This window comes from Vicugna pacos, chromosome 21, assembly GCF_048564905.1.
Source record: "Vicugna pacos chromosome 21, VicPac4, whole genome shotgun sequence".
In the NCBI taxonomy this organism is placed as follows: Eukaryota; Metazoa; Chordata; class Mammalia; order Artiodactyla; family Camelidae; genus Vicugna; species Vicugna pacos.
The window spans coordinates 31457730-31484305 of record NC_133007.1 but is presented as its reverse complement, the minus strand read 5'-3'; the positions used below and the strand labels follow the sequence as shown (position 1 = coordinate 31484305).

Sequence of the window (26576 nt, the reverse complement as noted above, 5' to 3'; positions counted from 1 at the left end):
TTTGTTTACTGCTCCCCTCCCTCTGTGGTGCTGGGTACCTTGGAGGCTCTTGTTAAATATTTATTGAACAAAGAAGTTATTCCTTGAATAGGTGTGACAACTTGTTTTTACAAATAATTTCCTAAATTTTACCTATAAAGATTCTTGGAATTTTAGATCATCTGTTCTACTGCAACAGAGATACTTGGATGTGCACACACACACACACACACACACATGCACACACAGACTGTTGTAGATCAGTGAGTAGAAAACTTAGCCTTTTCTCTTTTGAGTTAGCTTTTACCTTGTCCTGAAAATCAGAAACAAAAAACCTCATGTCAGTGAATGAAATTCTTAAGTCTGTCTCATGTGGTTTGGTGACACCAGGCTTGTTTGTGAAGAAGGGATATTGTAGAAAACCCCCCAGATCTCGACTTCACCACTGCCAAACTGTGCGGCCTTAGAAGAGTTACTTACCCTCTCTGGGCTTAAGTCTCCTTATCTGTGACTTGTGGGATTAGAGCTGATGCTCTCAGCAGTTCTGCGAGTTCTCACATACTGGGCAGCTAGAGGGAAAATGAATCCTCAAGGTCAAGGTTCAGAATTACACGTGTGCTTCACTGCCTCTTCGTGGCAGTTCATAGTTAGAGTAGGACAAGAGGCCTGCAATGAAAACTTTGTGCTTCTGAAAGGTTGACCAGTAACATGTTGGTTTTCTTTTGCTGTTTTTTTTTTTTTTGGTGTGGGGGAGTTCTTTTTATATTTACTTTTGTGTTTCTCTTGCAATCTTCTGTCATAGAGTAATTTTGTTACTTATTTTGATTTGAGATCTGAGAGAGCAAGTATTTATTTATTTTAGTGTTTATTCTTTACCTATTTTCAGAAGAATGATTTCTTAAAATGACTTACTTAAATGTAAAATACACAGCACAAAAAGCATTAATCCAGAATAAAAGGTGAGATCAAGGAGAATACAGATACAGAGATAGAAATTATGTTACAAAAGCCAGATTGAGGGAAGCTTTAGCAGTTAAGTATATGAATTTGCTCTGAGCTTCCTAGCAGCCAAGGCAAAAAGGAAAACTAGGTGAGTGTTGTTCTCAGTGTTAAAGGTAGGGAGGCAGAAGTACAGGAGGAGTGGATGGTCCTTTGTTGTCTCCTCAAAAATTTTGAGTCTGTTAAAGTTCCTGGAACATTCTTGATCCAGGTCTGAAAGGAAATTTTTGCAAGAGTTTGGAATCTCTTGCTGAAGTTCAAATCCAAGAGATTGACCTTCAGTTCCAGGTGCTCAAAAAATGTTAAAGTTTGCTGGTAAAAAGTAATAGATGATTTTTTTCCCAGGAATTAAGGACTGATAAAAATAAGCAAATCTCACTGAAAGAGGATGTGTGATATGGGAAAAAAACATCCCAAAGCTACTGGGTGGAGGTAAAGAGACCTGTATGTGAATTGCAGCTCTGCCAATAATCTGTCTTAGGGAAGGTCCCATTGCCTTTCTGGGCTTCAGTTTCCTCATCTGTAAAATAAGAGGGTTAAACTAGGCTCCGCTGAGATCTCGGTTATGACAGTGCTGCTCCTGTGACTGTGATGGTATCAGGGGGAGTCTTATTTTGTCTTCTGCAATCAGACCTGCTTAAGGTGCAACCCTTGCATCTCAGTAATCACCCTGAGACTGTCATGTTCGACTCCCTAGAAAGTCAGATGGCCCCTTCTAATATAACCTCCTGAAAGAATAAAAGTCTCTTTTCGTAATGTGGAATTTTTCTAACTGAAGCACATTTCTGTGATCCGAGGCGTACACATTTGGCTGCAGGTGAAATACACCAGCCTGGACAAGGGCATCAGGATTTCTCTGGCTCAAGCGGAGCTATCACGAGGCTGAAACACTGCAAAGAGGTTTTTCCAAGAAGTTATCCCTGGGCAAAAACGTCGCCACTTTCATTGGGGGAAAAATGGTTTCAAATATTGGCTTTTGTTTTTATGGAAAATGGTGAAAAGTTTGAGGGAAAACCACAAACCCTTTGCTTTTATTGAAACCACAAAAATTGATTAAATTTAAAAAAAAAACAGTTTTTGCTGAGGGCTGAACTTTCTTCTTTGAAAGGCTCTACTTTTTTTTCAAATATCTCCTGAGAGCCTCATGAAAGGTCTTTCTGTTAGCTTGGCCGAGCTGAGCCCAGGCGTCCCGAAGCTCTACACAGAAGCATAATTTTTATGCCCAAACGCTGTCTTTTGGGGATGTCTTCATGCTTCAGTCTCGAGACACTGGCTTAACTCTTCCCAAGTCCTCAGGAAGGGCGGTGCCCGGGAAGCTGGTGGGCGCTCCCCAGGCAGCCCCGGCCTTAGTACAATCATGGAACCTGATTTTACTTCCAGGCTCATCTCTCTGTGTTGCTGCTGCTTCCTGCGCAGACGGAAAACCGTGCATAGATGCTGCTTTTGCCAGTGGGAGTCTTGAAAGCTGATTTTATGAATGATTTGGTCCCCTACCTGGTGGCTGGCAAGGGCTGTCCCTGGGCAGGAGAAGCTGTCCTTGCAGTGGACACCCCGCCAGCTGGGCCAGGGTGCTGCTCCTTTACACGGCATTTCGTGTTTCTTAACAAAGGCAGCTGGGGAGTTCTGCACCACAGAGAGGCAGCTGGTTTCTGGCCACCAGAACAGGCTTGGATTTAATGCAAGTTGAAGGTGCAGGGAACAGGGGCCTCCTGGAGCATATCTGAGGGACCCCAGACTTAGCGCAGAGGCACATTCAGGCCTGGTGTGCTGAAGGGCCCACTGAAGCCCCAGAGATTTGGTCTGTGCAGGGCTCCGCCTTCGCTGTCTCTCCTGGCTGGCGTGCCCTCTCCGTGGAAGGGGCAGTCCGTTCCTGGAGCTGGACTGTTGGGTGCATATCCCATGTGCTACCTCCTCTCGGCACGTTTCTTAGCCCTTCTGAGCCTTGGCTTCATCATCTGTCAATGGGGAGAGTGATAGCACCAACCACATAGATGAGCTGGGAGGGTAAAATAGAGCAGTGCTGGGCACACAGTAAGTGTTACTAATTATTATTTACATGTTGTAGAAATTATTCCTGCTGAATCCAAGATTTCTTTCACTTTACAAATGAAACGTGACAAAACTCAAGACAAATGTAAAGAAATGATTATTAGCAATCTCCCCCTATCCTAATGCAGCAGCTAAACCCAGCCTGTGTGTCTCACCTTACTATTACTGACCATCAACATCATGAAGTCCAGCCATCACTAAGCACGGGTCCAGCGTAAGCCAAACACCATTGGAGGTACCCTCCAGTCACGGGCCTCCCCTGGGGGCACTACTCCTCTTTACAGACAAGGGACCTGAGGGTCTGAAAGATGAGCCACCCAAGGTCTGCAAGCAGAAGCTGTAAGAATTTGAGCCCTGACTTCAAAATCTCTGGGCTCAGCCAAAATGCTATACCCCCCTGGTCCCCATTTGTGAGTCTTAAACCAAGAGAGTTGTGTTATTGAAAAGAAAAAAATAGGAGGTGTCAGTCTAAAGCATTGTTGTGGTCTGTGGTCAGAGTAGTGAAGCCGGTGGAAGGTTCAGCCTCTCGTCCGCCTAGGAAAATCTCTTCCTGCCCCCACAGGTCCTGAGGGAAAGGAGCAGAAAGCCCACTGTCGTTGGGTGGATGTCCCTTCCCTGACCTGAAAAGCACGTGACACAGTGTGTGACAGTCTGGGCAAGCAGTGTCCCAGAGCCCCAACCCCAAGTGGTGCTGAAGTCTAGGGACAGGGCTTGGGTGCTTCCTGCCTCGTCCTCGCTGAGATCCTCTTAACCCCGAGAAGACCCTGGGTCTTCTCCCCAGAGCTCACCCCTTCCTGGTTCTGTCTGGGTTATTGTTATTCCAAACACAGCCGCCTGCCCATTTGTTCCCTAGTAGGAAGAACGTGTTAACAGGCAAACACTGTGTTCCTGATCACTGACCTGTAATTTCATTAGCTTTTACATTCAGTGCAAATCTAGTCTGATCACGGGCTTGGGTGCAGTTTGGAACAAGTCTCCCTTTTGCTCTCTTATCTGATTATCTAAGAAAACACCTCATTGTTCAGATACAAGAATAACAAGTTTCCCCACATCCAGTCCCCTCAGCTCTTCATTTTTCTTCATTCTTTCTGTCCTGTTTAGCAGCACATAATTACAGAAACATGTCTGTTAAGCTGCTTGCACATCTGATAATCAGATTTTCTCTTGTTCCCACTCTTTCTCCATCTGCTCCCCACCCCCACCCCATTCTGCCCCATCTGGAACAGTCCCCTGCCACTCTATGCCCAACTGACTGCTGAACTATTTCCAGATCACATCTCCCTTTTCCGGTCCTGGCCGCCTGACATGCTCAGTCACAAAATACTCAGGCCCTAAATTCTGGCGTCTGACTCCTCTCCCTTGGGTGGTACCTGTGGAGCAGAGCCACTGTCTGCTTTCTTCCATTCTGACCCAGTCACATTAGCATGTAATTTCCAAAACATAAAATCATGACTCTCATGCAACTCTACAATGAACACACATAAGAGATTTTATTTAGGTCACTAATCAGTTGGTAAGATGGTAAAGCCGGTTCAAAGGAGAGTGTGAGGAGCAGACGTGTCAGGCCAACGGAAGTGAATTTCCTGGTGGACACTCACCTAGCTTACGTCTCTAGGGCAGGAACTGTGTGTTTGGCTTCGTCTTTTCTATGTGGTGAGTGAATTGTATCTCCACAGGACAGGGCTTATTTGAGCTTCTGGGGGCACAAATCACTTGCCTTGCTCTGTGCTCCCTGATACACAGTTGTCTTGTGTGGACAGTAGGCACTCAGAGACCGGGGAGACCCCGAGGCTTTGCTGGACAATTCCCAGTGTTCCAGTAAAGTATCCATTGCCATGTCAATCCAGTCAGTCCATTTCATTGATTCCAGTGATATCTTTTTCCTGTTTCAAAGTGTTTCACAACTTTTCTTAACAGCCAATTTTTATTTAAATCTATTCCGAATATTCACATGGAACAACTGTAATTTCCAAGCCTTATTTTGGGAGAAGCTCAGGAGAACAGAGTCAGGCAAGGAGCAGGGCACCATTAGCTCAAGGTAAATCTTGAAAGTGACACGTCAGTCCAGGAAATTCTTGGCTCAAAACCTTCCGAGGGTCCCTATCCCTTCTGTGATAATTTCCAGATACTCCCACGTGGCATTTAAGCTTTTCCGCAACCTGGCCATGATATATGCTTAAATCTTCAAAAACATTTGTTAAAGTAATACATGGCAATGGCAAAATTTTCAAAGATTGCAAAACCATATAAAATAAAGGCTGGAGCTTCCTCTACCTCCTAAATCTTCACACAGACACAAGGGGAAAAGACTAACTGGCTGACAATCATTGGTTCCTGACTAAGGGTCAAGTGGAAGTTTATTTGAAAATCACTTCAGCATTTATCAGAAATGCCAGTTTCTTCCCAGAAGGCGGTGGTGAATGACATCGTGGAAGGAGGTTCTGTCCAAGACCAGGTTTGGGGGGATTTTCCATTATCACCTCTCAAGAAACTTTCTTGCTATATAAAATCGTATTTATATTTACATCTAGAGCTATAAGCATACATGGTGTCACTCTACCCGTCCCACTCCTTCAGCACTGTTTTTTCACATTATCCGAGTGACCCCGATAGTGTGAGGAGTAGGGTGCACCGAGTAGATCTCAGCGCTCTTTCTGTACCAGGCCAGACGTACGTGCTCCCTCTGGCCCATGACACAGACTGACCCACTGTCCGGGTGCCCTGTGACTTATTTAACCACTACAGATTCTCCAGTTTACTTTCCTCTCACATGAGCTCTCCCTTTGGGGCCTGAATAGTCCAGCCTCTTTCCTTAAAAATATCTTACTAGTCCTGCTAATGTGTCTTTCTGTCTGCCGGGTACCGTTCAGAATAGATGCACTATCCACATAGAAGAGCAGGGCCGTGTGGGTGGGCTGGCCCCGGGGGCCTGCCTCTGCCCAGCGTGCCCGTCCCACCCATGTGCCCAGGCCATCCCGTGGGTCTGCTTCATCTTTGATCTTCCTCAGGAAGCCATCCTTGATGAACATAAGTAATAAAAAGCAACATAGCTGATCTGGGCGGTATTTGTGGAGTGCCTTGTAGGAGGCAAGAGACTAGTGTGAAAAGTGGGGACCCTGGGGGCCCATCATGGGGTTCAAAACTGGCTTCACCGCCTACTGGTGACCATGGATGAGAAGCTCCACTTTTCTGTGCCTTTGCTTCTTCAACAATGAAACGGGCAGGATAGTAGCACCTGCTGTGTCGGGTTGTGCGGCTCGCCCGGTCGACCCTTGCCAAGTGCTTGTCGCGCTCCTGCCCCGTGGTGTGCGCTGACTGAGGCGTTCCCACACATCTGTTTTCACACAGCTTTCCTCTGACAGGCTCACGATGCAGGCTTGAAGTTCTGTGTTAACCGGCAGAGTGGAAGGGGCCACTGATGCATCGTGAGAGCTGGCCCTGCTCCCGTGGCTGCGGCCCACCGGCTGCGCAGCCCGCTGTCCCATGGTCTGTGTGCTGAGTCTGTGTTTCACTGCGGCATGGGACGGGATGTTAGTCACCCGGTGGGGATGTGGCTAAATATAAGATAAATATTTTCCTCCTCGCTGGTGAGTTTCCCAGGGCTGAGGATGAGAAGGCCGGAGGTGGGGCCGAGACTCAGGAAGAGCTCTGGGTCCTCTAGAGTAGAGCTCTGGAGGGGATGGCAGGGCAGAGCCGAGGCTGAGAAGTGAGACTGGAGGGGCTGGGCTCATAGAGACTGGACTCAGGTGGGCTCCGGAGACTGGAAAGAGCCATACTCCTCACTGCCCCCCGCATCTCACTGACCCCCCGCTGCACTCTGAGTTCTGTCCACACCTTCTTTGCTTCTCTGCCTGAAGTCTTCCAATGGCTGCCGTTGCTGCTACGGGGAAATCGGATTCTTCCTGTGCCTCTGGTGGCATCGTGAGTGCCCCCCCACCTCCCTAGCTGCACCCCATGCCCCGTCAGCTCACCCAGGTGCCCCTCCTTAGTCACCCAGTCAACCTTGCCCCTCCCACCTGGGGCCCTTGCTTGCACACTTTCCTCCACCTGGGGGCTCTTTCTCCGTCGTTTGCCTGGTTTCCTTCTAAAGTGTTTAGATTTTAACTCACATGGTCACTTTAGATCTTGGACCAACTCTCTCCCCCCAACCCCATATTACAAGTTCTTGTCAGCACAGCCTTTTCTTTCTTGGTGCTTCCAGAAGTTGGAATTCCATTGGTGTGCCTAAGAAGTTCCTCCCTGCCTCCCTCACTGGGATAATGACACCCTGAGGGAAAGACAGGGCCTCTTTTGCCCACCGTGACACCCCCCACTTAGCACCAGGCCTGCACACAGTAGGTCTCCACGTGTATTTATTGACTGGGTGGGTATGGGAATTGCTTTCAGGAGGAGAAAAAGGAGCACGGCGGTGAGTAACTTCATGTGACCGCCAGGCCATGATGACTTGGGCCAGGGGCTGGACATTTGAATGCAGGTTGGCTAGTCAAGTTCTCTCACGAAGAAATTTGGGATTTGGAGACACTGCTCTCAGAGGTGGCTTGAATGGTGGATGCATGCTTGGGAGCTGGGAAGTGTTCATATTCCGCTGTGCACATGGAGAACCAGAGAAGAGTGGGTCTGGAGTCAGGGAGAGGCAGAAAATGCCCACACAAGAGCGTGGGACGCATGTATGAGTAATCTAGCTGTGGAGTGAGTGGGGGCAGAGAGGCTGTGAGCACATGCCCTAATTTCTGAAGGCCTTTTCTTCCAGTTCTAGCACTCTGCGCCCTGAGTCTCATGAACCCCTATGTCACCTTACAACAAATCTCTCTCTTTGGCTCAGGCTGACTCAAATCAATTTCTGTCCTCTGTAACCCCGAGACACTTCACCAAGACAACCAGAGAGCAGGGAAAAGTGAGGCCAGAAACGCAGGTAGCCTCACGTGGGGATGTGGGGTGAGCCTCCTTCAGCCCCAGGGCGAAATTCCTCCTCCTCCTCAAACTGCACGGCATCCAGCGGTGCAGGGGCTGCTTTCTCCCTGACACGGGCCCTGGGCTCCAGAAAGGGATCTGCACAGTCCATAAAGAGACAGAGCCGCCCCAGTGGGCAGAGTCTTGACACACACTCCACCCAGGAAGGGTAGGGACTCTGTGGAGCTGGACAGGCCTCCTTCCTGGTCCTGTAGGGCCAGGACGCCAGACCGGCCCCATGAGCTTTGATTGGTGCTAACTTCCATTCAGACCGTGTGACTGCTCCCAGCTTCCCTCCAGGATGGCGCTGGCTCCCCCTCAACATTTACACCTTATAAACCACCACCGTGACTGACCGGGGCTGCCTATGTGAGGCGATGCACGGCCCCTGGTAACGGAGTAAATAACTCAGCAACGTCTCCTTGCACTTTTCCAGCTTTCGTTCAGTCTCAGAAGAAATAAAACAACGAACTTAATGGCGTTCTTTAATCTTCTGCACCAGTGGCTTTCTTTATAAGGTGTTATACAGGGTCGGTGTAAATCCAAACTCCGCAATGGGGTCAGTGTTTCTCAACAGGTGCTGGGCGGCTTTGGGGTAAGATGTGCCCGCCCCCCCCCCCCGCCGCCTCCTGAACAAATACAGAACCAGGAGCTTTCTTTGCAACACAGCTCTCATTCACAAGCCAGATAGCCGCTCATGGCCAGCTGCTAGGGCCTTTTCTCCCCCCACATCGTGTTCCCACCACAGCTCCATGGAAATTAGGTAAAAATGGCAATTTATTGAAAGGATGAAATCCAAGCCATGGAGAGGGCAGATGTGGACCTGGGTCTTTGTGTTGGCTCAGCTAGGAGAGCATGAGAAATGTCTGTCTCTCTTATATCCATTTCTGTGCGCACATCACTCTCCGCTCACTCTCCAAGACAGCTTCCCCCAGTGGGGACAGAAATGGCAGCCTCTGAGCCCTTTGTCTCCTGGCTCATAAGGCCCCATTGGGAGAGGGACTGCTCCTGCTGCTTCTCCCAGTTACTGAGAAAAATCTCAGGAAGCACTCTGATTGGCTCATGGGTTTCCCCCTGGGCCAATCAGATATGGCTACAGAGGTGGAGTCATGGCAGAGTATAGTCCTTCCCACTCGAAGAAGGGCTTGGGGAGAAGAAAGATGTATGTGTATCAGGAGGAGGGGGTCATACCTGGAGGGAAGGAGGGATGCCCGGGTGACATGACTTGACTCCACGGCTTGCCCCTGACGTGGCCCTGCTGTGACCTGGATCCCGGGACCATGAGGGAGGCTGGAGCCCACCCCACCCCTGGCTTGCCCTCACAGGGGCTCAGGGACCCCAGTGTCCCCCTCCCCGTGCCCAATGAGGGCACAGACAAAGGGACACGGTAAAGACCGTGTTCCCACCCTCATCTCAGCTTTCTTGGACCCGTTACTGCCCAGCATTCCCCACAGTCCAGAGGATTGTCTGTGCTTGGGCTCCTGGGATTCTTACCCAGGAAGTCTTTAAGACCCCTTGCTGCCTTGACATCTGAGTCACTGTTGCTGCCCACTGCACCTCACGTGTGGTCTCTCTGATATTCACACCACCAGCCCACATGCCTCTATCTGCATGCAGTGCCAAAGTCTCAGAAGATCAGAGCACTGAAGCATTTTCCTTAAGTTTGCTCCGAACTAATTGGGTGGCAAAACTTGACCCAAAATGTTGTGAGTCTGTTTGGATCTTTGTTGATTTCACTTAGTGGGGGATGTTCGTATGTTTTGTTGCCAAAGTGTCAACATGCTTGATCACAGATGCTGCCCCAGACCCTGCTGGAGTGTTAAGACAATGCAGGGTGTATACCTCATTGCCTCTTTAAAGCCCCCAAACTCTGACCTTTGAAACAGATCTGGCCCCAGAGGATTCAGATAAGGGATGTGAACCAGTTAAAGTCTTCCATCCTTAGCAGGGTTCTAGAACACTTACATGGGGTAAAAACTGACCAGTTCTCCCAGGACAGTGATGCCACTAAATGCAATAAGACAGAGGAAACCTGGAGCAAAGTCATCCTCCCATGAGTGTTGGATTCTTAACCATTACATGCTTTAGGTTGTCAGCTCTTTATAGCACCCTATGAGGCTTGGGTCTCATCACCATGCCATTTTACAGACACTAAAACTGAGGCTGGAGGAGAGGTGAAGTAGCTCACCTAAGGTTACAAAGGTTACAAAGGTAGAAGCAGCACCACCATGATTAGCTTCCAGAACAGAACACTTCTCGCCACTGTGCTCCCTGCCATGAGGCACCTCAGGGTCTGCTGGTCCATCATGTGCTCACTGGGCTCCACTCCTAGTCTCTTCAAGTCCCGGAACAGAAGCTGGTATCTGATGTGCCAGCATGGGTCCCAGCAGCTTCAGCATATCACCCAGTCCAGTTCTCACTGCCACCCTAGGAAAGTAGGTGACCTCGTCACCTCCATTTTACAGGAGGGAGACTGAGGCACAGGGAGGGCAAGTAACCTTCCCTGGGTCACATGAGCCGAAAGTGAGGAAGCCTTGAGTAAAGGGCTTCGGTTTTGCTCCAGGGTCTGCAAGCTCATCTCTTTCACTGAGTTGCCTCAGCGTGTGTATGTGTATCTAAGCCTGTCCCTCCCTGGTTCCCTGCAGTGTTTCAGTTTCCAAAGTGCTTTCAGGAGGGAACCACGACAGGAAGGCATTACTCTGTGTTATGGTGGCTCAGACTGGGGAGAGACTGGCGAGAGGACACACTGATGGTGTGGGGTGTGTGCCATCTCCCCGTGATGCTGGGGGCATGTCATCAAGCTTCCGGGAGCTGGAAGCAAAGAACAGGGCCGATGAAAGCCTCCTGTGATTACAGCGACCACATGCGTCTGTATCTCAGCTGATGCTCGGTAGAGGGAGGCTAGTTTCAGGCTGCACGTGCAAGGGAGTGACGTCCGACACATCACCATGATAAACCAGTGGTTTGTAGGCACCGAGCGTCAATGCAGCTAACGTCTCAGGCTCTTGATGCAAGAGCGCTGTCACTCGTAAGCAGACTTGCTCAAAGCATCAAACCTGAACTTGATCGGGCCTCCTGATCTAACCACCAGTTTACAGGAAACAGGAAGGACAGAGGAACAGGTTCAGCCACGCCATGGGGGTGCGACCCACCAAACCAGACTGTGGCTCCTTCGGTCTGGCTTGCTCTCTCGTTCTCTCAGTCTCTCTATACACATGCATGCACTCAGGGCAAGCCACCTGCCCTCTCTGGGCCTCAGTTTCCCGGCTGCTAGATGAGGGTAATGGGGTCACCCCACGCACATACGTATGCACAGGTATCTATACACACATGCTGCACATTTACACACACACACGTGTACGTGTACACACACACAGCCACATGTGTATGTATGTACGTATGTACCTATGAGAGAATGAATAATCCCTATGATAAAAAAATACTTAGAGTCAAAGCATATGATTGATTGTAATTTGTGGCCCATATTTGGATTCTGATTCAAACTGTTAAAAGTGATTTGTAACATTATGAGAAATTAGAAATGTGACACTGACTAGATATTTGATGGCATTAAGAAACTATCATCCTTCTTCAGGTGTGGTGCTAGTACTAGCATCTGGTTGGACAGGGTAGAGTTTAAACAAGATTGGACAGGAGCTGATCATTTCTGAAGCTGGAGGCTGGGTGATGACAGATACATTGGGTTAATTGAAATGTTCTTTCTATTTTTGCATATGTTTGAATTTTTCCATAACGGAGAGTAAAGAAAGATTATGTTTACTTGCCTAAAGCAGCGCCGCGTTTGGGAACCATTCAGGCAGAATAAAAGCTGAGTGAACACAGAAGTTCCTCATTCTTCCAACTTGTTCCCCATCCAGGTAACCACTGGCTAAAAGTTTGATGTATATCCTTCTAGACTTTCCAATGTCTATATAAACAATCACATGTATTTATACTACTTTACACAAATGGGATTATTCTGTACACACAGGTCTGCAACCTGCTTTTTTCACTCAACAATATATCACGGCCAATTTTTCATGTTCTACTCCATTTCTTTCTTTTTATTCACACAGTATTCCTTTGTATGGATGTACCATAATTTATTTAACCATTCCCTTTGGGTAAACTTTTAGGTTGACTTGAGTCTTTTGCCATTACAAGTCGTGCTCCAGTGAACGTCCTTGCACATGTGTCTTGGCGCGTCTGTGCGGGGATTTATGTCGAGTGAATTCCTAGAAGGAGAACAGCTGGCGTGGAGCGTGTGCTGCCGGGATGCCCTCCACAAAGATGCTCCTCTGCCGGCAGGACTCAGGGGCCCTGGGGCCCTGCTCTGCCCAAAAAACATTATTAATTCTTTTCCCTGATCATGTAAGCAATACATGCATTTTGAAGGAATTTGGAAAATGTAGAAAAATGACAGAAGAAAGTAAACATCACCAGGTCTCCACACTCCATTCCTGTTGCTGTTTGTTTAAATTGTTTCCAAGTTTCTGCTGTTGGAAGACATGCTGCGGTGAATATCGCTGTTTATAAATCCCAATCCACATTTTGCTCACTTCCTTAAGAGAGATTTGGACAGCAGGAGTCATCAAGTGAAAGGTTTTGGCTGATTTTAGGATTCTTGCACTACACTGCCAAAACAAATACAAGAATGCGTGTGTGAATTTTGACTCCCACAAGCAGTGTATCGGAGGTCCTGTCTCAGTACATCTTGTGGGGGATCGCTGTTGAAGGGCTGCCCTTTTCTCTGTTGCTCATTTGCAGGAAAAAGTTGGATTGTGCTCTTCCACTGTTTTTCCTTTTGACTTGTAATGCTCAGGTAGGGCTATGGGTTAATTACTAACATAGTTAACAACACAGACCCTGACCTCAGGCTACTGGGGCTCACATCCCAGCTATGCCTTATGGGGCACATTTTTGGAGCCCTGGTTGCTTTTCTGCAAAATGAGGATATCAGTGTATCTGTTATGAAATCAGGCAATCCCTGGGAAGCACTGGGCATAGAGGCTGAACCTGGGGTGTGTGATGACAGTGATGCCGTCTAGAAGAACGTGAGATTGGAACTTTGGAGCGTAGGATATGCTGAGAAGATGAGACTTAAAAGAGAAATTAGATTGGAGACAGGAACTTAGGGTTATATGAGAGGTGCCAGTGAAGACATACAGTAGGTGAGGGTAAGGGAGAGTGCCCAGAGGGCTTCCTGGCGGAGGTGGCAGTTACGCAGAGCCTTGAAGGATGAACATGGGAGCTGGAGAACGGGGCCAGGCAGGAACATGAAGGCCGGGGGCATGGTGTGCTTCTCCTCCCCTCCTCAGCCTGTCATGGCTTGCACTGGGCATCCATCACCCTAACGAGTGCCAGGGGGAGAACTGGGCAGAGACAGGAACCACTGCACAACAGGGATAAACACACTGGACCCTCTGGTGGGATGAATTCAGTCTCACTGGGCAGTTTTGTTTTGAATAATTAACTAACATAGCTGGGGAGATTTCATAACAAAGACAGAAAAATATGGAAAAGTACTTTCCAGCGGGAAAAAAAAATGAGAATTTTTTTTCCAGTTCCATTAGCACCGACAGGAATAAAGCTCATAAATGTTATACAACGTCTCCCTTCCTCAGAGGAACTTGAGGAGCAAGTGTGTAAAACATGAAGAGTGGGCAGTGAGAAAGCCACACGATGGCTCTTCCATTCACGCCGGGTCAGGGTCCAGGATCAACAGTGCCATCCTGAGAAGTCTCCCAGCAGCTAAATTTACCCCGCAGCTCGTCACGTGGCCGGGCAGCCTTCCCAGGACAGGGTGCTTGGGCCGGGGGCAGTGTGGGGCTCTGAAAAGGAGGGTGGCTGCTCCCAGGACGGCGGTGGGCTTGCTGGTTCTAACAGCACAGGGGATGCTCACCCAGGGCCAAGCATCCCTGCAGGGCAGAAGGGGACGGTCTCTTGACAAGGTCATGAGCAGAAATCACAAGACACACAGATCCCTTGAGACACTGAGAGATTCGGTGAAGGGGGATGGTCTGAGAAGGAGGGCCTGAGAGGAGCTTTTGGGTTCTTCTGTAAATTAGGATGGTTTAGGAGGTCAGAGGACCAGTGAGCTGGTCTCCAGTATTTAGTGTGGTTTTGGACAAATGTGTTATGTTAACCTCTTGGAGTCTGTAAAATGGGTATAGCCATGCCCACCTCACAGTGATGACAGGCATGCACGGCAGTGTGTGTTGGGTGCTGTTCTGGTTCTCACCCCCACGTGTCGGGGCTCAAGACAGCAGCCTGTTATTGACCCTCATGATTTCACTGCTGGCTGGGGATTCATGTGGCTGCCCTGAGGTGGCGGCCAGGGCCGTGGCCAGACTACCCATGTGGCTCTTTGGTGTAGCCTCTCTCCACGTGCTGTCTCAGTCCCCAGGCCTCTTCACACGGCTGTTCTCTCGAGCAGGGTGGCCTGGATTTCCTATAAGGAGACCAGGGCTCCAAGGGCCAGGTCTTCCTAATTCCTGGACTCGGCTGACCCAGACGTCACTTTGCCCACATTCTGCTGGCCAAGCAGTCAGCGGCCCTGCTGAGTCGTGGGAGGATGCTTGCGCATATAGGGTGGGGCGGAATGCTGGGGGCAGTTTGGAGATCACCTTGCTCAGGTGATTCTCCGCGGGGCTGATACTCGGACAAGGCGTTGGGAGCATGACTGCGGTTAAATCCTGAAATTTTGCACACTTTCATAAACAGCCCCTGCCTGGAGGCCCCAAGTGCCCTCCTGTTGCCCCTGCCATGGCCCCAGGACCACACCCTCCAAACCTCCTCGTGATCCAGCGACTGAAGGGTAACACTTGGCAGAGTGGGGGCTTCTGAGAGCTGTCCCAGGGCACTCTTATCAGCGGCTGCCTACGGCTCAGTGGTTCTGAATCTCACTCCATAGGCCAGACCTCTCTCTAGTAAGTGCTCAACAGAGGGGGACTTCTTTCATTACCATCCACATTGTTTTGTTGTTACATTAAGATGGGGACCCAGAGATTGTGCCTCTGAAAATAAGGGGGAACGCTAGCATTCTCCAGAAGGTCAGCGTGATTCGGTTTTCCTTTTGCAAAAAGCCCTAGTCGTCAAATGAGAAAATCAGCACTTCCTACTGGGCTTTCTACCTGGTCAAGGAAAGTAGGGCCTCAGGCTGCAAACAGAGTGAGGGCAGGACGGCACCAACACACAGGGGGTGTCTGTGCCTTGGTTCCCCTCCCCGACACGTGTTCCTGGGAGCTGCGTGGCCCAGACCCGCCGGGTCCCAGCCTGCCTGCCGTTTCCTGAGCTTGCTGACAGAGCCGTCTGCACAGTGCGGGCTCACATTCCAGGCAGTCTTGACTGCGAGCTGCTTCTCCTGCCCAATTTCAACAAACACAGACAGACCACCACAATCTGGCTCTCGACGTGGGGCTGGCACCGCAGCCCTTGGTGATGGGGAGCGCGAAGCCCTGGCGGCCGGGGCGGCAGATGTGGGCCTTGTGAGCAGCGCCGCTCCGCCAGCAGGAGGACAGGCCTGGGGCGGCCGCTGGCCAGGGGCTGCAGGCCTTGGGCGCCGTCTGGGGGCAGTGTGGCCTCTGCAAGTAGGAGCGGGTCCCTCCCCTAGGGTGGGGGTGAAGTCAGCGTGTTGGGGCAGTGCTCTCTTTGAGTCCCATGGCTGTGGCCCAAAAGCAACCTCCAGGCAGATGGGAAAATCTGCCTTTTTGTATGAACATGAAACATTCTTTGAAGACTGTTCATCTCTGTGCCCTGTTTGGAAAAGTAGGAGGCCTGAGAAAATGGAAATCGTCTGTTCATTAGGGTATCAGGTCTGGAGTAGAGAAAGATGGAATCTGGGCCTTCCTTGGAAAGTTCACAACAATTAAAACCCGTTCAGAAAACATTTCCTGTGGGGAATGGCTAATACCTGGAATATGTTGCCGAAGTTCTCACTTTTTTGGAGATTTTCATAAAGAAAATAACTTCATAGTTTGGGGAGGGTGGTCATATATTGTTTTTTTATGGGGAGTTTACATCATTTGTTTAATCTAAGTCCCCCCACCTCAGCCGTGACAGACATTGCTGACTCATCTCAGACTTCCATCCCGCCAGCCTTAGAGTTAGCCTCAGAATCCTGCTTAGCATGGTTCTCCATTTCCAGTCAGGACACTTGAGTGGAAACCCGTTTGCCATCTCTAGACTCCACGATCCCACGTTCACTGCAGTTTGTGAAGGAACACGTTAAACATCACAGTGTCCTCTGATGACAGCCTGAAGCGCACGCCTGGAGAGAGCTGCACCATTTACACAGTGTCACACCGCGCCGTGGGTGACACGTTTTTTACCCCAGGAAGACTGGTGGATGGGTCGGCCAGGGCCTCTCAGACAGTGAGCGGTTCTGGGATGGGGACCTGGGGTCCTCACCTTGCTATCTGTGACCTTGCCACTTAGGGCCACTCTTTCTAGATCATATTCCAGTTGTCTTATAATTGTGCCAAAGATAATGAATTTTTAGGTTTCAGCTGCATTTTATTCACCGTAACTTGTTGTAAAATAAATTAATTGGCTTTAAGGCTTTGAATTGATTTATTGTAAAATAATGTAAACATTTTCCTGGTTTTAATTGATTGGCTTTACTGACGGTAAGCGTGTTGCCTACCGCTGGTCAGCACCTCAGGTCCACGATGGGAGGGTGTGTGTTGAGCGCTCCCGTCTCCTTTGTTTTCAGCTCCTTAGCACTGGCCTGCATCTTCCTTCAGGGTGAAACATCATAACTAGTGTTCTCAGGGAGGCCGCCCCTTCCAGGCTGCGCTATCGGGGCTAGTCCGCTCAGAAACTTGGCAGGAGGACGGTTAGGATGCAGCTGAAAACCACAGAGCCTTTTGTTGCATACCAGCTTATTTTTATGGGATGTAAAAAATTACAGAAATGTTGGCATGCTGTCTCAGTAGCTCCAGGAATAAGAGGGAAATTTAGGAGAAAAAGTTTATTTATGTAATGCTTGTTCCTAGGGGTTCCCTAGATGTGGGCACATCTCCAACCCAAGGATATGCATGGGTGAAGCGATAAATTGCATGTGTTTGAGTTTATGTAAGCCAAATAAAAGTGCAGTTTTGTCTCTGTCTCTGAAGTGTCCCACTGTGGAATGATGAAAGGACGGCGCCGTCATGGCACCCTCCCGCCACATCCTTCTGTGCCGGCTGGGAGAGTGAGATGGACTCAGGCAGATCCAGGTTCAAATCCCACTTCTGCCGTGGAGCAGCTGGGCAGCCTTGGGAGCGTTTAGTCTCTGAGCCTCAGTTTTCAAATCTGTACAGTGGAAGGAGGGTTGGATTCGATGCAATAGCAGCTCATTTAAAGCGTCTGGCATAGTTTTTAGATCTCAGTAAAGCTGTTACTTAAACATTAAGTGGAAAACCATGTTTCCCTTCACACGTGATGACCCTTCTGGCAGTGCTTCCAGTTGAGAAGGTGTTAAAATGCTCAGAGCACCTTGAGTTGTAGCCACTTTTTCTGTGAGAAACCAAATGCCATGAACAGCGAGTACCTACTCTGTGTCTCGTTATTTCTTTCAAAGGGAAGTAGAAGCGGTTCTTGTCCAAGAAGGGCTGCTGTCTTGTTCACTGTCGCACACTTTAGGGCCGTGATTGACTGCTGTCAGCGTGATCTAGAACATTTACAAAATGGGCTTATTTTGTCTGAATGAGCACTTTGTTAAGGACATTAGCTATGAAGCCCAAACACATCAGGTTGGAATTGTCAGCTCTGGTCCTCACCTCCCCAGGCCGAGCCTCAGTTTTTTAATCTGTAAAATGGGCATTAAAAATACCTCCCTCAGGGTTGCCTTGAGGGTTAGTGGGATCACGTGCACACCCATGGTACTTGGAGGGTGAAGAGTCAAAGCTGACGTTAGGTCACCCATCAGCAACCCAGCATTTCCACGGAGGGGAAAAAGGGAAGTAACCTTCTGATGAAGTTTTAACAAAACACGTAAGGAAACTTGGCTGAGACCTCCTTGGAGAGCAAGCTCTGTTAAGCCTTGATTGTCTGGGTGTAGAAATCCCCCTTGGAGGAGAGATTTCCAGCTTCTCTAATGCTGTCCGTGGGCTGCAGCTGAGGATGAGAAAGAGGAGGGGTGTTTGGAACGGACTGATGAGGGGAATACTTCACATTTGCCAAGCAGTTTCTAGAAACACTTTAATTGTACTGCCTTGCTGAATCCTGAAAATGACTGTATGAGGTGTGACGCCAAGGACCACACTAGTGGCCTCTCTGCTTTACTGCCGTCTTGTTTTGCACAGACACTGTCCAAACTGCATTTATTTTGACTTGGCTGAGGTTGGAGGGTAGGACCACTACGTACAGTTGCTTGGGCTGTGCGCTGCACAACTGTAAGGGCCCCATTCACCTTACACATAGCATAGGTATGGAGGCTTATTATGACACTTCCACAGCAGATGGTAATACAGTGCCTCATTCCAACTGAAAGTATACTATGACTCTTTTCTGAGAGGTTGAGGAAGGGGTACCTTTTTCTAATTCACACCAGAGTTCTGTATGGGCTAGTAGTGGGACAGTTATTGGAGGGAGTCACTGCTTGCTTCCTCTGGAGGGAGGAAATTGTATTCTAATGGGGAAACCAGGATTGTTATATTATCTCTATTTCTGTTAGCAAAGTATCAATAGTCAAGTATGACCTTGTTAGCAGGCATCCACAAGAGGCAAGGGAGCATGGTGGTTAAAAGCAGGGATCAGAGCCAGTTGGCCTGGGTTCAAATTCCAGCTCTGCCACCTATGAGCTGTGTGTCTTTGGGCAACTTGCTTAACTTCTCTGTGCCTCAGTTTCCACATCTGTAAAATAGACAATGATATGACCCATCTCACAGGGCTGTGGTGAGTCTTAAATGAGTTTATATATGTAAGCACCTGGCCTGCAGTAGGTGTTAGCCGGTTTTATTAAAGTGACCAAAAGACTTCCTCACAGAAGAAAGGTCTTGAGAATATTAGCTGACCCCAGTTTTCACAGCTTGACTCACTCAGCTGCATCTGATCACTTGGAGTTCCCTCATTTTCATGGGAGGAGGTGGGTTTACAACTGGGACAATCTTCAGGAAGAAGACCAAGATATTTTAGCTTGTGCCCCTTGTTCAAAGGACTGATTCAGTACAATTCAGGCCCTCCATCACTGCCTAATAGTGTTGACTGCACATTTTTACTGCCTAGATCTTGCTGTAATTTTGTAGATGGAATTTCGTAAAAGGTTTTATGTATTTTATCATGATCATTAAGTTTGCAGTATTTAAAAATAGATGTGTAAAAGATACACAGTGCAGGCTATAAAACACCCTCAAATGGCATTAAAATGGGAACGAATCTGTTCATTTGGGTTTCAGCTGAGTTTATCTTGTATTTTATTTTTTTTAATATCCAAAGAGCTGTAGAAATAGGTTATTGAGTAGGAAGTTGGCCAGGCCAGGGCTCTGTACCATGTGGGCACTTGTGAGCGCTGGCAAAGCCTTCGGAATTTGATCCTGATTGAAATGTAGTCATTTTCCCACCTGCAAAAACAGTTTTCTTCAGCAGACCTGGGAGTGGGGAGGGAGTTTACTCACTCCCACCCTCTCCAGTGTGGGTCTTTCAGTTTCCATTGGGCTCAATGCCCTCATATCGATGCTTATATGATGGAACCCTTGGAAAATATTCAATATGTTTGTTTGTGTTTCTAAACTTAAAAAATGTTTGCCCTGGTATTTCCCATCAGTCTGATGAAATGAGTCATGTGAAATTGAACTCAGCCTCTCTGGGGTCTTACAGAACCCCTAGGACCTAGTAGATCTTAATAAACTCTGTGAAATGCATAGATGAAGATATTTTGGTCCCTGCCAAATAGGAGGGACTTCAAGGTGGCAGGTCAAAGATACTTGGTGGAGAACTCAGGATGACAGGCATAAGCCAGGGCCTAAAGAGGCAGGACAGAAGACATGGACGTGGGGCAGCCCTGGTGTCAGACCCATGACTTCCCAGCTGTGCGACAAATGGCTGGTCTCACAACCTCTCTGAGCCTCAGCTTTCTCATCTACAAAATGGGAACAATAATCTTATGTACGCCTCTGAAGGTTTTCATAAGAATGAAGTGGGCAGATGCAGATGGAATGTGTAGGATTAAGCGTCATGGTCAGTGCTCAGTATGTGGTGGTTGATGATACTGTTGGTTGTGGTGGTGATGATGGTGCTGGTGGTGGTGAGGATGATGTTGATGACAGTGAGGATGATAAGTGTTCCTTGCTGGTCTGGATACTTTGACTGAATAGCTGAGTATTTTCTAGGGTGAGCTGAAGGAACTGAGCCACTCACAGATGTTTTTCCTACTTATTGGCGACAGCTCACTGCTGATGAGTTATTCCCTGGGACTCAGCCCTTCACCCTCTCCAGCACTCCCAAACTTACCACGTCTTCCTTTCTGATTTGTATCTTTACCTCTTGTTTAAAAAAAATCCTTCTCAGAATTCATAGAGCTATTCTCCTATATTTTCTTCCAGATGTTTTGATATTTTGCTCTTCATGTTTAGCTGTTTAGTGTATCTGGAGTTTGTTTTTGTCATGAGGTGAGATAGGGATTTAATTTTTGTTAATTTGTAATGGAATTCCTATATTGCCACATCTCCAAGAAGTCCTTTAGTTCTTTGTGTTGGTGAGAATGATCTTCAGAGTATTAGATTTCTTTCCATCCTCTGGGATATGAACTTGGCAGCCAGGTGAGTTAGGACTTTATTGTTTGATTTTAAGCTAAGGGACTCTTTTCACAGATAGATCATTATTCAAGTCTACCACTAGGTTGGTTATTCATCCATCCATCCATCCCAAACCGCTTGTGAGTTAGTGTATTCCTACAGTCTGAATTCATGTCCTTGTTTTATTTTGGAAAAAATTTAGGTATTATTTCACCTAAAAGTACTTCTCTCTCATTCTCTATTTTCTTCTTAAGGAATATTATTAAATATTTGTTGGAGCTTTTCATTCTGTTTTCTGTGTTTCTTGACTCTCCGTCACGTTTTTCACCTCTTCATTTTTGTATGTTGCGTTCTCTGTGATCTTTTAGCTCTATCTTTTAATCAACCGATTTTCTTTTTCACTGGGCCAGTCTACTCGGCCAGTAGAACAGGGACATCACATGTGCGGCAGTGATATGATGTGTAAGTGGAAAGCTTCGGTGCAAATGAGAGCTTGGAGAAGAAGGAAGCCATGCCCACTCCCCAGAATCCTGGAGAGAGAAGATTGGACATGGGTCCCTGCCACACATGTGATGGGAGCTGAGCCAGTGTCATTTGAGCTGGCATGTAGTTACCCTGGTATTTTCCAGAATTGTATGATGTTTGACTTAATGTCCAGATGTTTATTTTTCATTTATAGCTCTTTGGGATTTTCATGGGAAATTAAAAAAATGGTGGTTTAGAACATTTCTGTATTTGAGTAGAGGGTTGTCCTTGGAGAGCATGTTGACAAAATCACCTGCCTTGGATTTCAAACTGGAACATCAACTTCAGAGATGTTTTGGTACTAAGGATTCCTGTTCAATACCCATTAAACATATGCTCCAGGGAAGGAAAAGCAAAGGACTTCCCTTGGGCTCTGCTGTGTGACTTGTTTGAGTAACTCTCCTTCTCTGTTTCCTCGTTTGGCGAATGGGGAGACTAATTGAGCTTTACCTGCCTTCCAGGAATATACTGAGGGTCACAGGACGTAATAGATAGGAATGTACTCTTCAAGCTGTAAAGGGTTTTGGATGCTTGTGCGTCATGGGTGGTTGAGCTCTGGGGAGAACTTCTCTCCATCAGATGCTTGTGTTTGGTGCTGGCTATTAATCCCAAATGGCCAGGGGAGGGGACCCTTGAATGCCAATGGATTGGAACTCCTTTAAGAGGTCTATGTACTTTATAAGTTTTAGGTTGGCTCTTTTATGAACTGGGATGTGCCAGTTTTTTTTCTTTCTGGGCCCATTACTCATCACATAGACTGGCCTATGTGACAGTGTGCAAAATCTCAAAGTGACATTGTGCTGGGGATGTGTGAGAAAGATGCCTTACAAGTTACAGAATCTAATTCTTCATTTCCATGATGAATGATAATAATGATGATAACTTCCATTTGCTGAGTGCCATTGATGTACTGGTCACTTTACGTGTGTTAACAGCAAAGTAGGTACTATTATTCCTGGTTGACAAATGAGGGACTTGTGGTTTGGAAATGTCAATGAGAAGGGACTTTCTCCAGTTTGTGAAGTTTGAAAGTGGCAGAATTGGGAGTGGGATCCACACCCGCTGACCCCAAAACCCCTGTTCCCTTTAGGACACCATGCTGGTTTAGATCTATTTTTTTGTTTTTAGCCAGCCAACCAATCAACTAACCAATCAACTAGTGAACAACCAGCACCGAGGCAATAGCAACCACCCTAATAAATAGTCCATCAGCCAACTATTCATCCATCCGTTCAACCAACCGACCAGTGAACCACCACCTGCTCAACCAGTTACAGCCCACCAGTAATTAGTCAGCTAGCCACCAACCACCCAACAGCGTGTGCTGCTGGCATTCATATGCTCAGCAGTGAGCTCTGGGTGCGGAGAACATACTGTCGCGCCCTCAGGGGACTGCCAGTGTGCGGGAGAACGAGGACCACTGTCCTGCTCACCACACCGCCACCCGTTGCCGGTTTAGCACCTGTTGGCTTGGAACTTCCGTAGGGTGCCTTGGTCGTGCTCATGTCGCTAGAGCCCAGAACAGGAGCAGCACATCATTGGCTGGGATGGGGCAGGGCTCAGTGACTATCACGCACATGCACAGGCATGTGCACACACACACAACACGGAGCAACTCAGAACACTGTGGAATGAATGAAGGAGCCTCGGTCAGAAGTGGCTCAAGGGCTCAGATCCATCCCAGAGGTCTGTGTGAAGGAAAGGTCAGCCGATCCTCTGGTCTGGGGAGTTACCCCTGGGTGTAGCAGGACAGATGCTTCCATGGAAGCCGCCTCCCACTGAGCACTTACTGGGCTCCTCTCTGGACAGGGCGTATGACGTGGCGGGAAGAGCCCTGGACTGGGGTCAGGGGTCTGAGCCCAGCTGAGCCACTAACACCTTGGGTGGCCTCGGACGGCTGCCTCAGTCCCCCTCCACCCCCGCTCCCTCATTTTATGGACGAGGCCACCGAGGCCCCAAGACCTGAGTTCGCCCCTCTCCAAGGCCCCTTCCAGCTCTGGCATTTCCAGCCTTTTCTGGCTCCTCATTAACAGAGTATTTTCATTTTCCAACCTGCATTCCAGCTTCCTCCCGCGAGCCTCGACCCCGCTGGCAGGGGAGCGGGCACCGTGTGAAATTCTCTGAATCGCACACGGGGGAACCTTGCCCCATCTCCCACCGAAGGGGCCAGAGGCTAATTGGCAGGCCCGGCCGCATCCTGTATCAGCCCCGCGGACGTGCGCGCGGGCCGGGGACCAGGCGCTGCTCCTTCTCTCCGTATCTGTTACAGGCCCCGCGGTTCACCGTCTGCTCGGAAATTGGGTAAGTGTTTTCTTACCCAAACTTGAGTAACCGCCGTTGAAATGTATGGTTGGAAAGTCTTGGCTCTCAGAACAGACCACACAGTGACTCGCCCAGTGAAACTCAATGCCCTGGGCTTATTCGGTTTTACCTACGACACCGCTACAGGAAGAAATGGGTTTGGAGGGGATGAATGTCTTTCCATCCATTTCTAAAAGGTTTTATTAGTTGGAGGAAGGCGGAGGGGTGTTGGTGCAGCTCTGCTCCTCAGCCTGGGCCCAGCCCCCGGCACAGGGCAGGAAGAAGGCCCAAGAGACCGGGAAGGAGCATCCCGGGGCCCGTGGCCTTGGAGGCTGGCGCTGGTTGCCTGGTGCGTGTGTTCAGCGGGAGCTGGAGCCAGCGAGGAGTCCAGCCCAGGCCCACTGTGTCTTGTGCCACATTCTGGCAGGCTGTTCAGCATCCAGTGCGGGCCCCGCTTTTAATCAGCCTCTTTCACCCACACAAGCCAAGAAAAAGCTGTAAAGTCAGAAAGAACGCTGGCATCTGTTCCCTGCCTCAGAACAGAGCAGATATTGTCCCGGCCTTCCAGTCCTCTGTGGCCCTCATTCTTGTCGACCACACAAATGGTTCCAATCAGTTTCCAGAGGCTCTCCGTAATGTTTTAAGATGTTTGCTTGCTGCATTCTCAGGTCAGTGACCCTCCAACCTTGAAAGTGACCTTCCCACCCACCATCTCTGCTGACATAAAAGGGAAGATCAGGTGTGAATTTGACGTGTGTGTGTGCGTGTGCGTGCGCACGTGCCTCCCCTGCCCAAGGAGACGCCCAAGGAGAGTCTACGGGGGCTCTGGATTGTGTGTGGAATGTCCCTGTGGATGCTTCTCTCCGTGGAATGTGGGAAACCCGGCTCAGGTCCTGCAAGACATCTCAGCTCTCAGGTGACCCTTACCTGTTAATGGGGCCACCTTTTCACCTTGTCTCGAGGCACTTGGATCTTTCCTGTCTGAACCCTTTTTGGGGCTGACAATGGCTGTGTCAGAGGACACAGGGTCTCACAGCTGTCAAGGAATTGGGATGTTTCCCTCCTTCCTCAGGGAGCGTCGAGTCTGTAGGCCTTCAGCAGGCTTCCAGGGAGCAGACTAACAACGCAGAAGGGGTGAACCATTCCTCACGCCAAACAAAGTTGAATTTGTTGATAGAGCAGCAACCTGGACTCGGAAATGGAGTCCTGCAATGGAGGATCGGCCGACCGGCCTCCCAGCCCCCGCATGGCGGAAAGAGCTGTCTGTGCAAGAACACAGTCGCCCTCAGTGCGACTTTCTCAGATATGAGACTGAACGTCTGACTTGTTTGTGTTGAACGATGGATATGAATCTGGAGGACCCCTCGTGGTGGGACAAGCATAGCTGCGACTTGCTGAAGGCTGACGGGTTGCCAGGCACCGAGTTGAAGGTCCTGTGTTAACGTCTTTTTCTAGTCCTTAAGGCACTTCCTTTTCTGTTGGCGAAAGGAGTGGTAAACTCTGATTTCCCACAGTGTGTTCAGCCAGGAGGGCAACACAGAGGTTCTGGCTCCTTCTGTCCTCCCTCCACCTCTCTCCTCTCCACTCCTTCCTATCCCCTTCCCCTCCCCTTCCCCTTCTAGCCCCCTTGCCTCCCTCCCCCTCCCTCGTCCTTTTCCATCATCAGCCTCTGACTTGGGAACTGAGGCTCTTTGATGTATTTGGACGTGTCTAGCTAAGTTGCCCATGACCCCCAGGTGAGACTGTGTGAGGGGAGAAAGGTCAAAATTCTTCACTGTATCTGTCACAGGTTGGGCCCTTGGAGCTAGCTATGAGATGTCTTGTTGGGGACAAGACATTTTGGGGGGATGAATACTTTTGAAAGGAAGGCAGAGGAGTCTGGACTGGGTAGAGGGAGAAGCTGCACTTCCATGTGACCTGATAGAGCCTGGGCCAGTCTGATGGGCACTTGGAGTGAGGACGGTGGTCAGTGTCCATCGGCCTAAATGTCCAGCCCTTACACCTCTGCCCCTGGAAGGGCTGGCTTGGCTGGGCGTCTCTCTGCAGCTGGGACAGACCCAGAGGGACTGACACCTAGCTGACCACTCTCCACTGCTGGTGACCCGAGCACAGTTTTATTCTAGAACAGCACTTCCTACCTGTGCCCTAGGACTTGGGAGTTCTGTGAAGGTGATAAACAAGGGCCCATGAATGGTTTCAAAATTCAAAATATGTGTCTCTGTAACTGAAAAGAAGCCACAACCAGAAGTCATCTTTGCCTTGGTCAGACTTGGTGAGCTAATGCCAGCTGCACTGAGCTGCACAATAGCAGATGTGTTGAGAGTGGGGCTCAGGGCCCGTCACTAACCACTTAACCGCTCTCCCTTGACGAAACTGGAGTCAGGCTCCTCTGAGCACATTTTCAACTAGGCTCATTCTTGGGCATGTCCTCAAAAGCCCAGTGTTACCAAGAACCCTGCCAAGTCAGTGTAGCCAGAATCCCCACCTTTGGTATCTGATCCCCCTCAATCTATGACCAAGTTCCTCCCCCTCCCCCAGTGACGTCTGACCCCCTGACCTGCGTTCAGTAGGAATCCTGTTGGGTCAGTTTAGCCAGAATCTCCCTCATCCCTCATGTTTCCTGTTATTAATTTTCCATTCACTGACTCCCACCTGCTCCTTGGCTGTAAATTCTCACTTTTCCTTGTTGAATTCAGAGTTGAATCCAATCTCTCTTTCCTCCTGCAGAATCTCATTGCAATGGGCCCTACACCTGTCGCAACAGTTTTTAATAAAGCCTGCCTCACAATCATCGTCACCACCATCCTCATCATTACCGCCTTTCTCACCGTCACCGCTGTCATCCTCATAATCATGGGAGGATAGATTAGACACCTTCTGTGTACTGAGGACAAAACTTCATCAAGGAGGGCTGAAGTCACCGCTTACTTCGACAAAGACCTGTCTGACAATTAGCACTGTCAGCAGTTGGTTATTTTCTATTTCCTGAAATGCCTAGAGTAGCTGGAAAGGTAACATAAATAATTGGCATTTTGGGATATAAGGAAATATGGCGTG

The 26576-nt window shown here is 48.9% G+C and overlaps 1 protein-coding gene across 1 annotated transcript in view; it reads left to right on the top strand.

Moving 5' to 3' along the window:
• Positions 1–26310, top strand: part of C21H16orf95 (chromosome 21 C16orf95 homolog) — a 79637-nt gene extending 53327 nt beyond the window's left edge. Inside the window, exons 9-10 of the mRNA XM_072946771.1 lie at positions 23282–23519; positions 26247–26310. Coding sequence (XP_072802872.1) covers positions 23282–23342 — 61 coding nt within the window. The 3' untranslated portion in view covers positions 23343–23519; positions 26247–26310. The remainder of the gene's footprint in view (positions 1–23281; positions 23520–26246) is intronic.
• The last annotated feature ends 266 nt before the right edge of the window (positions 26311–26576 follow it).